General features: G+C 34.0%; 1 protein-coding gene across 1 annotated transcript; it reads right to left on the bottom strand.

Annotated features, from left to right (window-relative positions):
- Positions 1-5945: 5945 nt before the first annotated feature.
- On the bottom strand, positions 5946-10945 carry LOC138320021 (neuronal acetylcholine receptor subunit alpha-6-like). The gene is made up of 5 exons (XM_069263114.1): positions 10745-10945; positions 9514-9558; positions 9036-9148; positions 7904-8442; positions 5946-7589 (listed from the first exon to the last, which is right to left on the bottom strand). The coding sequence occupies exons 1-5, from the start codon at positions 10919-10921 to the stop codon at positions 7120-7122; spliced, it is 1344 nt and encodes a 447-aa protein (XP_069119215.1). The 5' UTR covers positions 10922-10945; the 3' UTR covers positions 5946-7119.
- Between the last annotated feature and the right edge of the window lie 3320 nt (positions 10946-14265).

Raw genomic sequence — 14265 nt, 5'->3', positions numbered from 1 at the left:
TATATGTGGTAACTATCGTTTGAGAGTTTCACTATGTGTCCCGTGGTTTTTGAGCTTGAGTGTATGTTGATATGTTCAAGCTATGGCTAGGAAGGGGACAGAAAGGTATATTATGTACTTACATAGTAGATTTCGATAATTTGTTTATATTTGAAATGTTGATAATGTTGGGCAGTAATCTACTGTGTTAATATAATTTTTAGGTTTTTGGTTTGTTTTAGTTTTACGTCCTATTAACAGCCAGGGTCATATAAGGACGTGCCAGGTTTGTTGGTGGAGGAAAGCCGGAGTACCCGGAGAAAAACAACCGGTCAGCGGTCAGTACCTGGCAACTGCCCCACATGGGATTCGAACCCGCATCCCAGAGGTGGAGGGCTTGTGGTAATATGTCGGGACATCTTAACCACTCGGCCACCGCGGCCCCTAAACTTTAGGCCTAACGCACCGGAGAATATACAGTTACCATACAGACATATGTCATGCCCCACAGTCTAAACACCTGTCAGAGTTGAGACGGCTGTTATTATACACAAGAAACAGAGATGAAGTGATGATTTAGAAATAATACATAAATTTCAATTAATGCTGGTTTACAACTCTAGAAACATCAACAGTGGTATGTTACATCTAGAGACTACCCGGATGAAACTCATGCAAGAGCGATGTAACGAAGGCGACATAACGATTCGGGAGTGCCATGACGGAATTTAAAAAATGCAGCGCGATTACAGATGATATGACGATTGATTTTAATCACTTGATACTGTATTGACTAATCAAAAACATAAATGAGGTATAATAAATCACGTTATGGACGTGAACAAAACGTCGTGTCTCCCTCTGAAAATATGACATTCCTCTCGTCGGAAACCTCACGCAGAGTTTTCGTTCAATCGTATGAAAACGTCCGAGACGACGTTGATGTGACGTCATGACGTCATGACAGATGAGCGTCGGCGCTAACGTCAAATATGGCGGAACACGACCAGTTTCATATTGTCAGTGAAGAAGAAATATAATCAATTTTAGATAAAAAAGGATTCAACAACAGTTTTGAGTTTCAATTATGTCCCTTACAACTGAATAGAGGATTGAAGGGATTCTATTTTGGCGGACGGAAAGTCTCCATATTAGCATTTTATTATTTTTTTTAATAAACAATTTGTTGCATTTTACGGGGTGGTTTTATTTACAGGTATAGAACAGAAATCTACAATTTTCGTCAAAACAATAAAAAAAATCTGTAATTTATACAAAGTTACTATAATAAACAATCAACATCAGTATAGCAAATACAAAATTAACATAATAGATTGGTAGCTCTTTAGCTTTGATCATGCTGCGTATATATAATTCTACCCGAGTTAGTACTTACTGGACGCCAGCGTACTACAAAGGACCAGTGACAATATCATCGTCCCTCAGTGAGGCAGATTCGTCAATACGAAGTCACAGCTGAAATGAGGCAAATCATTAAGTGACAAAACAGATGAACGCAATAATCCTAATTTACTTTCATCTCTGAACAGTAACAATTATAGTATCATCCATTAGACATTATGGGATTAATAAGTCAATATGACGTTTGTATAAGGTCCAGAGTCATTTGGTGCATTCCTGGTCCCTGAACTCTGATTGCTTCTCTGTTTACATTTGCTAAGCTAGTAGGAGAACGACTATTTCAATGATTTGTAACAGTGTTTCATCAAATAACGCCTTTAGTTGTATTATATATCTATAGACTTATGGACTTTATAGAGTTATGAAAGGTCTCTGTGATCTTACCCCGAAGTTCCATCTATAATCATATTAAAGATATTGAATCCCATAAATAATATCGGTTTTCATAGAATTGCAATGAATTAAAGGGGTAACAAATTTGATAAAGATAGCCAGCAACTGGGGTTAGAGACATCTGTAATACGTTAAAGGAAATGACAAGTAAAAAGTTCCAGCAAAATAATCGAAAATTAAATTAATTTGCCATTGAGCGATATATCTATGTTATTCAATAGATTGAAATAATGTTGGAAATATCAAGGAATCGTTGCAGCATATCTTTAGAGTCTTAACACATGTATTAGATTGCATAACAATGAAGTCCTTGTAAATATTTGTTCTAACACATTATCAACACATTTAAAGGAGTAATGTGCCGGGGTTATTGCAGTAATGAGCGTGGCTATGAAATACTTGAATATATCAAAGGAATAGTTTTTATTCTCTTTTATATTTTTTATATATTCTATGTATTTCACATATAGCACTATAAAAAGGAAACAGTTCTTGCTATCGCAAGGCGACACCGCATGCGCATAATTAATTTCGTCTGCTGTTACATGGAGTTGGCTGTTAGATTGTTCCTTAATCAATCCATGGAAGGCTATTCACATAACCCACTTTTTGTTTAAGGATTAACTTGAATAGCTTTTTTTATGTTATGGAGATATAACATAAAAATCTGAGTCTACTCTAAAAAAAATCTGAGTCTACTCTAAAAAATATAACGGTAAATGACGGAAGACAACAAAATGATAATAGGAAAAAAATCATAAAATCTTAATGGAAATGTCTAAACTATCAACTCTTCTTATCAAATAATTCTGTAATGTCTTATTGAATTCGCCATGTTCGGTTTTGTATTATGAAAGAAATCCGTTTAGATTTATGTTTTCGTTTTTGTTCTAAATCGTGTTACTATTTGAATGAATAAAAGCGAGAAAAGTTAGAATAAACAAAACACGTTAAATGAAGAACAGTTAATGAACAAGTGAAAAGAATATTTGTCATAAAATAAAATAGATACAGCTTATTTGGGGAAAACGTTAAATCAGCATTACAGATGGTTATTTATAAAGAAATAACATGTATCTAAACAAGGCATTATAGCATTTATCACTAGTTTAGCTTGGCAATTATTACATTCAAGTAATTTACCTTTGATTAGTATATCCCAGAATTTATGACTGCGCTTATCAAATTTGAACACTACGTTTACGTATTTTAAAAATATAATTGGATTAGTTTATTTTGAAAAATCTGATTAATTCAAAACTAAATATCAAATAAATATATCAAATGAGTTGCCTATACCAATTTACGAGAAAACACAAAATTATTAAATGAAGATAACATATCTTTCGATATTACATTTAAAAAAAAATCAAAGTTGCGCATATCCTAATACAAGTAGCCAAAAGCGAATAATAACTTAAAAGACCCATACACATATTTGAGAAAGAGCAGCAATTATTAATTACATGACATCGCTCTCTTTTAAACACTTAAAATTTATTCGGCATTTTTAGAAAAAAATTAATAACCGCAGCAACTCTTTGTCTAATGTACATGCAGAATTATTTATGTATTCGTTTTTATATTTTTTTGCAGACAAAATTGAAATAATCATAATAAAACAATTGAATTGATATTCACATGTTCGGATGGGATATTATGGTTAAGATGACATAATATCGAAAGATATTAGTAATTTGAAAAACAGACTAATTAAAAAATGACATATACTAAAACAAATTAATACCCATTTATGAAGATATGTAGTGTTTTGTACCACTTCAGACAGAGTGACTAACAGCAGTCCAGACAAAGGTATCACAACAGCTTACCTTCTGGAGATCCGTCTAGACTAAACTCCAATCCGGGTTTACTGCAGCGAGTCCATCATACCCAGCTATATACCCCTGACGCACGGCCTCACGACAACAAACAATGACGACCATTTCCAGCGGAATGGATACATTGATTTCTGTTGTTATTGATCATAAACGGTTTCCCTTGATTATACATATGTATACATAATCTTGGATGAATTAATTAAGGTAAATACATCTGGAATGAAATGTTTGTTCATCACAGACGATTTCAGGCTATAAAACGGGTACTCATGAAATGATACTAATCCATTTTTAATGAGTGAACCTGGACTATCAAATAGTGGCTTGATGATGATCAAAGTGTTGTTGTAGCATGTCAATATAGTTTATACAGTGTAAAATTGTCGTAGTTGCTACTGCCCCAGAAAGCGTTGAATAAACCGTAGATGGTATCTTGTGAAACATCGTATGATGTTCTTAGGCTTACAAAAGAAAATCATTAAACGGGATTATCAATTTTAGTCTGATTTAATTTGAACGAGACTTTAGCGCATTATTTCTCATCCGTTTTTCAAATAGCGATGCACTGATTTTTTATTCGGCTAATGGCAAAATCGAAGAAAACTTGAAATATTCACTTAGTCGACAACACCATATTGATATCTCAATATTGTCATGGCTTCAATGGAGTCTAGGTTTTCACCTGGATTTTATATAACGTTTGATTAGACGGCGTGCTGATTTGTACATAGAATTTGAAACGTCTTGGGAACGCCACATTTGGCACGTAGTGCGGGAAACGGTGAAATTAAGACGCATTAGAATAAAACCATCCATATTTGATTAAACCAAAATTTATAAATCTAGCGCATCATGATCTGTTTATAAACAATTGGTTTTTTTTTCTGTTTCATTTACCTTCCATGCTGCATTATCTCAATGATTCAATCGCCTGTTGTAAATAGTCTTGGCCAAAAAAAAGATAATAAAATATGAGTTATGCATCCAGAATTGAAACCTGTTCATGGCTTTGTTAAGCTAAGCAGTCAATGTTAAATTTCTTTGGGTAATGCATTAGTAACAATGAGGAATTATAAATGCAAATGTGCGTTTTGCGAGGATACAATAGGTGTTTGCTCTAAGTTGAAACTCGACACGTAGACGATGTATAACTAGAAAGAGAGTATATTCATGTAAACGTGATTAGTATTTAACAGATCAATACTGGATTAATTTATTCATCGTTCATTATCATTATAATTTACATTTAACACCAACAGGAAACAAATCTAAATATGGAAATATGTTCAAACCCACATACTATCCCCTGTATCGATTTTTTTTCAACTCCAACTGACAAAGATTTCAACACTTTAATTATTGCGCATGAATCTATTTTCATTTCATTTCCTTTTGAAAACAGATAAAAGATAAATATTAGTTGAAATATTGATTCCATTACTTTTAGATAAAAACAATGTACTATTATTCCCTGCTGCATGACTAATGACAGTGGTTCATAATAACTGTTCTCTTTTTATACATTGTATACAGCAATGTCCACTCTAGAATGTTACTGAGCTATTTTTGCGCCTAACGTCTGATGTTGCTATGACGGAACCCGGGGTATCAGTACCATCAGTTATTAAAGTCAGCTTTCGTATATAGCTTAACGTGAGGGATCATTGTTACCTGCTGACAATATAGAATCCGTAGGGAAGATAATTGCGCGGACATAGTGTCACTATACCACACACCGGGCTTTCTAAACAGAAACAATCACAACGATAGGCAGTTATTGATAACACATAAAATTGCATCTCCGAATGTTTACGCAAACAAGGCAAGCTATTCGAATAATTTGTCGTTTATGTAACACGTGATTTAACGCACATATGATCTTTGTCATCCTTTTATTATACATTGTAAGGTTTACATTATATATAGAGGTTACACAACAAGTGGTTGTTGGATATGGAATTTATTCCACACGAGTGAGTTATTTTTTAAAATTTACAAAAGACACGAGCTTTCGCGAGTGTCTTTTGTAACTTTTAAAAGATAACTTACGTGGGATAGTGCTGACTGACGAAATAAGAACAGCATAATGCCCACCCCTCGGTGGTTTTTCTTCGTCTACTGCGGCTTATCTCTATATCCTAAACCTCGCACGTCCTGAAATGACCCTTTCTATCCATAAGACGTTCAGCAAAAATTGAACAATAGTGATTTGAAAGAAAACCGGTTTAAAATATTTCAAGCAGGTTTATTTCAACGTCCTTGGTACAAACGTGTTTGTATCAATATACTTTATTTTGTCTATCACAGGAACAATATTTTTAATCATTATAACTTATTATTACGCTTTCCATTGCACTAAGATGTCAAGTAACGACTGATGCATTTTCCCCACGTAAAATCAAATCAAAACCTACTGTATGAAACGAACAATAACAAATATGATATATTGTATGTATTCATTTAAACAGTCCATTTGTTTCCACAGAAGAAAAAACCTTATTCCGTTGTGTTACACTAATCACATACATGTATGTATGGTGTACGTCGTGGACCTGTCAGACTATTACTGAGGAAGAATAATTCAGGGGTTTCGATGTCAGTCCATAACGCTTCAATGTACAGGAGGATTACATAAAGACTGCGCAATTAATTATTCTGAAATATGGTTTACTTTCTTTATCAAAAATAACATATAATCAATAAACCGAAATCCACACGTCATAAAAATATTTATGTGAATTACACCCAAGGCACTTATGAATGGAATGTCCAATAAATGTTTCTCCGTTTCAGTGATTTTATTTGCAAAATCCTTTAAATCACCGTGTACATTTCTTTTGTTTAGAAAAAGTAAAATTATATACATTGTGAATACATGTAAATAAACCTTTCTCTGACTAACAAAACGGTAAACAAGCATTTCTATATGTAAAGAATATGGTATTTAATGCATTTACAAAATAGGAATGTGTCAAGGGAAATAACTCCGATGAAGTTACGATTTAAAGAGTAAGCATGTCTTTGCACTACACAACAGAAACACAAAACATCATGTTATTCATAAACATCTATTTAAACCATTGATACAGAACGATCCATTTGCAAGTGCGAACTAGAGGATTCTAGACAGTATTGTTTGACGCTAGTGACCATGCTGTGTAAATGTATATGTATACTCATAGAAAACACTCGAGGCAAGCCCGATATCTTACCAATACTGAATTAAAAGTCAAATCACAGACAATTTTCATTTTATATTCTAGTTGTTAATACACTGTGCTTTATTGTCGCGAGGTACATATTTTCTCGTAATTTCGCGAAACAGCACTTACGCGAATTAAAATATTCCCCTAATAATTGTTAAAAAGGTAAAATGAATGCACGGATGTTAGTAAGGGTCTTTGATATCGAATTTATATGTGTACAATGTATCAACAAATATGTTAAAAGTCACGATGGCGCAAAACGCTTTCCCTATCACATTTTAAAGGGAGAGATTTTCCTCCTCCTGAATTTTCATATATTCCACGACCATTATACTGAAGAAAACACTGGATGCAACAAGAATCAACCCAGTGAAGCAGATGAAGAAGAAACTATCCAGGACTTTAGCCACAGTATGCCATGTTATTTCGTGGTGTTCATCAAAAACGCTCTCCACATTTTCATTATCCTCAATCACTCTCTTCTCTGATATTTTATTTTTCAGGTTTTCCTGTCCCACGACATTGATGACGAGATTAGTTTTCTCAGGAGCCACCCGTCTTTTCGGACGACACTTGAATCCACACCTGCATCCGCCATAACAGGTCAACCTCATTAGACATATTGTCAGTGAGCGGACATAGGAAGGTAATGGATAGCCCGCAGCGTCTCGGTAATGCATGCACAATACAAGGATGGTACAAAGCACTGCCAACGTCCCAAGGCTCAGCGTTATGGACAAGAAGACAGCTGGAAAAGCGAAAGTTATTTTTTAATATTTGTCTTAAACAAACGATATACAAACAAGCTTTTTATGTAATTTGCCACAATTGATGAAGCCGTGGAAAGACATGATTTACTGCAGCATAATTAGGTAATTGGACACAGTAAATATCGCATAATATTGCATGTATTGTCATTCTTTATATTGTAATTGTAGCGAAAAGATGTTTACATAGTTTCCTTTCACGTTAAATCAAGTTTTTAGTTCATAACCTAAAATCGTATACCAGTTAAGTATTAGAATCCTTATCCAAACCCAGCAAATATTTAACATAACTTACATAAGTAGGAGACTTTGACTGAAGTACTTGGTATGTTTTCCGATATCAGGGTCAGATACACTGTGTAGGCTAAAAGTACAGTCAATGCAAAGCCAATCTTCTCGCCGGAGTCTGCTGGGAGCTTGAACACCATCGCGCTCAGAAATGCCATAAGTACTACCGGAAATAATGTATTGAGGATGTGGAACAACGGTCTTCGTCTCAGAACAATGGTATACTTGAGACTTGAGAATGATGTACCACCTCTGGATTTTACTGCCTCTGACCTGTCTCCAGTAGTACTTATCATCTCCCATTCTCCATTCTTGGAATAAAAGTCTGTGACCACTTGTTTCTTAGACATGCGAAGCGCCACCTCGAAGCTTGTGTATGCCCACGATGCGATGGAGATGATGCACGACTGTTTATCCATTGGATAGTACGTGATGTCTGATTCACAGGCCACCACGTATATATCAGCTGGTCTCCAGTAGATCAGCCCTGACTTCAGGATTCTCATCGGTATGTCATTGTTACTAATAACTGATAGGTCGGTAATCCTGACAAAAGTAGAGTTAGTGTTTTCATTGTAACAATTATACAAAACACTAAATAATGTAAAACATGGTATTACTCTATAACTCCAACCGTACCGGTTTGGTTAGCTCGAAGGTTTTTAGAAACTAACTTAAAGGTAACTTAAGGATTGGGTTATTAGCATGCCTTGACGACCGAATGGTTTCAATATATCGTCATATTGGATGGTTGCCAGGTACTGACCTCAGGGCAATGGATTCTCAAAGGTTCTCTTCCCTCACCCGCAACCTCCTAAACATGACATATCCTTAAATTATATTGATTGTTAATAGAATGCTAAACCCACCAAAGCAGACTCTAGACACAGGTGAACTTGCAGTCAAGTGGCTTGATGTTAAATAATCCATTTTGAAAAGGCATATATGAACCCATTCATTATGGCTCACACGTTATATGTGCAAAAAAAAATAATGAAATATAACAAAGTATTTCATCATTTTGTATATGCCGTTACAGTTTTGAACAAACTTTACATTTGTTTGTCACAACATTTAACATGATTTTTCTACCACTTCTTTCACACAGATAGCTTCTTTTTTCATTAAAAATTACTTACGAATTGTCGACTACCAATGTTGGTCGCCATAGCTGTTGTTGTGTAGCGAACAGATTGCGGACGTTGACGTAGTCTGTCATACCGTTCCAACTGAGTCGGTCATCCATCCAAAGCTTTATATAAAACAAATGTACAAAATGTAAACGATGGATGCTTGGAGGATAAATACGTATATTATATAGTACTTCATTTAGGTACACATGCACATGTAGTTGTACATAATGTCAGTATTATTTAAGCAGCGTTTGTCAAAAAACAAACACATGTAGGTTGATTTGCATTTCAATTCCAATCTCAGACTGATATATTGAATACTTAGATCAAATTATTCAGCTTTCCATTATCTTTTTATGTAGGCCTTGAGCCGATGAACTGTTTATCGGCTCTATGCCTATATGAAAAGACGATTGAAGGGCAAAATCATCCGGACTTACATTGGAGATAGCTTAACAGATATGAATATAGCATTTGTACTTACCAGATTGAAATATCCCGATAAGGAAAGTGTTTGGTCCTTGATGTTCTGCAATTATCAAATTTGAAACATGTTAATTTTGAAGCGCGTTACTTGACTTGATTGATTACTCTTATTATCATGTTACTATAGCTTACACAACGCTTACTGCCATGTAACCAGAATTTTTACAAAGCTTATTATCATGTTGTCATAACATATACAACGCTTATTATCATGTTGCCATAACAAACACTACGCTTATTGTCATGTTGCCATAACATTGCTTATTTCATGTTGCCATAACATATACAACGCTTATTATCATGTTGCCATAACATATACAACGCTTATTATCATGTTGCCATAACATATACAACGCTTATTATCATGTTGCCATAACAAACACTACGCTTATTATCATGTTGCCATAACATATACACGCTTATTATCATGTTGCCATAACATATACAACGCTTATTATCATGTTGCCATAACATATACAACGCTTATTATCATGTTGCCATAACATATACAACGCTTATTATCATGTTGCCATAACTATACAACGCTTATTATCATGTTGCCATAATATATACAACGCTTATTATCATGTTGCCATAACAAACATACGTTATTATCATGTTGCCATAACAACACACGCTTATTATCATGTTGCCATAACATATACAACGCTTATTCTCATGTTGCCATAACATATACAACGCTTATTATCATGTTGCCATAACATATACAACGCTTATTATCATGTTGCCATAACATATACAACGCTTATTATCATGTTGCCATAACATATACAACGCTTATTATCATGTTGCCATAACATATACAACGCTTATTATCATGTTACCATTACATATACAATGCTTATTATCATGTTGCCATAACAATATATTTTCCCATTTAAAAATTCCATAATTGTTCCTTTACATACAAAAGGTCATTATATAACACCAATATTTACGTAAAAGAATGAAACAGTATGAAAAACTATTCTTAGTATTAAATACAAATCTACAGTATCTTATAAATTTGAATTCCGTATAACAACCATGGGCATGATGCAACATATACTTCAAGTGATATAGACAGTGTATAGATTGCGTTTTGATCCGACAGAGTTACTGCCCTTCATTTCACTCCGTCAGTATTGAGAGAGGTAAATGAAGGGAAGTAACTCTGATGGATAAGAATAATAACATGTAACATGTCTGGGAGTTATTGTTTGTCTTACCATATCATTGATGGTAAGAAGCGTAAACCAGACGGAGACATCAACTCGTTCTCTGGGTCTCTGAAGCTGGGAGTAGTTGGCGAACAGAACATTTCTTAGTTCCGTCTCCAGGTCACGTGAGTACAGTGCAGGCATTTTCCGCCCTTTTGGTGGTCCTTTTGGCTGTGCATGGCACATACAGTCAATGCACGTGAGAACGAGAAAGGCTGGAAAGTAATATCATATGAAAATATTTATTTTTGTATCTTATTACACAAATTTATGATTTTGGTATGATAAGTTTTTTTTAGTGTATCACATTTCTTACAGCAATGCATGTGAGAAAGAGTATATACCAATGTTTAGATGTTAAGCCCACCACCATCAGAAGGAGACCTATTCAAATCGACTTTCGTCCGTGGTCCGTCCGTCCGTTAACGATTCTTGTTAGAGCTATTTCTCACAAAGTTCTAAAGGGATCGTTTTTCAAATTTCATCTGTAGGTTCACCTAGGGCATTAGTTGTGCTTATTGCATGTTGGAACCGATCGGTTGACAAGATGGCCGCCAGGCAGCCATCTTGGATTTTGATAGTTAAAGTTTATAACCTCTATCTCTCAGAAAGTGCTAAAGGGATCTGTCTCAAATTTTATATGTAGGTTCCCCTAGGACTCTAGGTGTGCATATTGCATTTTGGACCGATCGGTTGTTAACAAGATAGCCGACCGGCCGCCATCTTGGAATTTGTTAGTTGAAGTTTGTTACCGCTATTTCTCAAAAAGTGCTAAAGGATTTTTTTAAATTCAATACGTAGGTTCTCCTTTGGCACTAGTTGTGCATAATGCCTTTTGGGACTGATCGGTCAACAAGATGGCCGACCGGCCGCCATCTTGGATATTGGTAGTTGAAATTTGTTACCTCTATTTCTCAGAAAGTGATGAATGGATCTTTTTCACATTCTATATGTAGGTTCCCCTAGGACCCTTGTTTGGCCGATAAGCCACCATCTTGGATTTTGATAGTTATAGTTTGAAAAGCAGAGAAAAGGTCACTCTTTCAATTGTCAGACATAGATTAATTTGTGGTGGGCGCCAAGGTCCCTCTGGGATATCTTGTTCTTTTTCCCAAATTGAGCCCTTTGGTACATGTATGTAAGTGTTATTTTCATTTTGCAGTACCTTTTAGTGCATCTCATATACAGACAATGCAGACAATGCACCTGAGAATGAGAAAGACTGGAAAGCAATATATATAACAATGATTTGTGTTCTTACTTTTCATTCAGTATAATCGGTTACACTACAGTGCAGATATAGAAAGATAACATTGATTTCTATACCTGAACTTTAATCTCATCTGTATTGTATCGCCTGGGGACAACATTCTAGATGAAGCTTATGTCTACATATATTTCATATATATAATCGAGAATTTGAGAAATTGAAGAAAAATCTACATTTTGGATGATTTCTGCTTATATACATGTATATTCCACCATGTTTTCTTCTCAAAAACAAAATACACAAAAATCTTCTGTTAGTTATTTCTTCCTACTTTTGACACGCGAAGCGCCTTTTTATTTGATTTCAAGATTACTTCAATGTCATCGTGGATACAAAATTCAAATACATTGTGCTGTAAACAATTCTTTATGCATACCACCTTGAAAAAGCTTCATTATCATATTGTTCAATTTACGTCCATCGATCAAAGCAACATACCGGTAATACCGTTATTGATTGTGAAACATATTTAGTTTTCTCCTTTCAACGATATGCATCAAATACACACACGTTATTATTTGATTGTAAAATGTAACGATTGACAAGTATATACTGTATGTCTCATTCAGTAAAGAACCTTTTTGCATTCTTAAAATCTATACATGGCCGCCATCAGTGAGAACAGAGATGTTTTTTATGTTTGTTTTTTAAGCTTCTTGAATAAAATATATATTGACGCGTCTATGTAGAAGATTCAAAAAGTCCTAATAGTTGTTCTATATTTAATTAATGGTAAACTAATATATCTTAGGATATATATTGTTTTATATGCTTTTATACTGGCTTGTGGAACTTAGATTTAAAAAATAAATATAAAAAAAACCATTAACGAAACTACTGTTTTATTATCTGTTTCTACACCAATTAAAGCATTGTCTTAAATCTGATTAGTCACTGTCGTCTATGACTTTAATTTTCAAATCTTTTATTGCGATCTGAAGCGAAATGTTGCTAATGAATATACAACATATAAAAATTTGATAAAGTATCCCTTCAGTTTTATTCCATAAATCATTAAAATTGTTAAGATGTTTAGATGTATTTCATTGAGACATCCTAAGATATATAAGTTTACCATTAATTAGATACCGGTATTACACTCGTATTGTCATCACTTGGCTTCCTCACTTCAACATGAGGCAGCAAAACGAAACTCTTTTGATAACACAGATCAACACTGGAAATATTTCCTTTACATAGTATTGTAGTTTCATCTATTGTCATAAGATTTACTGAATCATAATTGTTCTCTATACACTTCTTTTGCTTGTTGGTCCTTTTAAAGGCAAGAAACAAACGGTTGTTTACGTATACATTTGCAGTAGTTTATTTGTGATTTCTCTATTTCATTGATCAACTGTAAGTATATCAACAAAACTCCCATTGAGATAATAAATGACAGTGTATATTAGAATGCGATTATTACACTCGACCACAAGACAATTATCCAAACGAATATGCAGCTATACTATATATCTGTATAAATATCGATGTCAGAATTAAAACATACCCTTATTAAAGTTACTCTGACAAAAAAGTATGTAATGTTACTTTGTTAGAAAAGGAAAAGAATATAAACCACTTACCGAGAGATAATTGTGTTTTCCACGATTTCCCCATAACGGCGGTTACATAATCTCCGTCCGCAACTTTGAAACAAACATCTAAACGTTCCAATGATTTATGTTTTCCAAGTGGAAGCACAATGGCAATTATTGAGAAAAAATCATAATCCTTTATTCGGCCTTCTTTGGTCAATATTTAACAGTGAAATTAAGAGGTAGTTTTTATTTACGCCTGAAGATATTTTTTAATGGATCGATACTACTTTGCGTATGTTTGATCACGAGATCATGACTGGTTTAAATCATAACTTCAATGTGGATAATCTAATGACTTCAGTTTGAAAATTTTAATTTAAAATTGTTATTGTTGTACATGAAATGCTCTTTATTGATATCTTGAGCGATATACAATTAATCGTTTTAATGTAGATCGATAAACAATGGTCCAAATTATGTTCTAGTATAGGTACATTTAATTCAAAATATCAATATTGTGACGGCATGAGTTCTGAAATTTGTGCTAAGTAGTGGTGTAAACAAATGCCATTAGCATGTAGTTTATATTTAATATAGAAAACGTTTACTAATTTCTGTGATTGAGAGGATATTCAAACATTGGTTCGCCATGTTTATTGATAATGTTATTGTAAATAATTCCATTGTCCCGTATACAATACATTGTATTTAGGGTCTTC

Source organism: Argopecten irradians, chromosome 3, assembly GCF_041381155.1.
Source record: "Argopecten irradians isolate NY chromosome 3, Ai_NY, whole genome shotgun sequence".
Lineage (NCBI taxonomy): Eukaryota > Metazoa > Mollusca > Bivalvia > Pectinida > Pectinidae > Argopecten > Argopecten irradians.
This window is presented reverse-complemented; position numbering and strand designations above follow the sequence as displayed.

Excerpts from the sequence above, each read along its gene's own strand:
- LOC138320021 (XM_069263114.1), bottom strand. The coding sequence starts at position 10,921 with ATGTGCCATGCACAGCCAAAAGGACCACCAAAAGGGCGGAAAATGCCT. Across the intron at positions 9,559-10,744 it reads TTCTTACCATCAATGATATG|AACATCAAGGACCAAACACT; the intron begins GTAAGACAAACA and ends TGATAATTGCAG. Across the intron at positions 9,149-9,513 it reads TATCGGGATATTTCAATCTG|CTTTGGATGGATGACCGACT; the intron begins GTAAGTACAAAT and ends TTTTATATAAAG.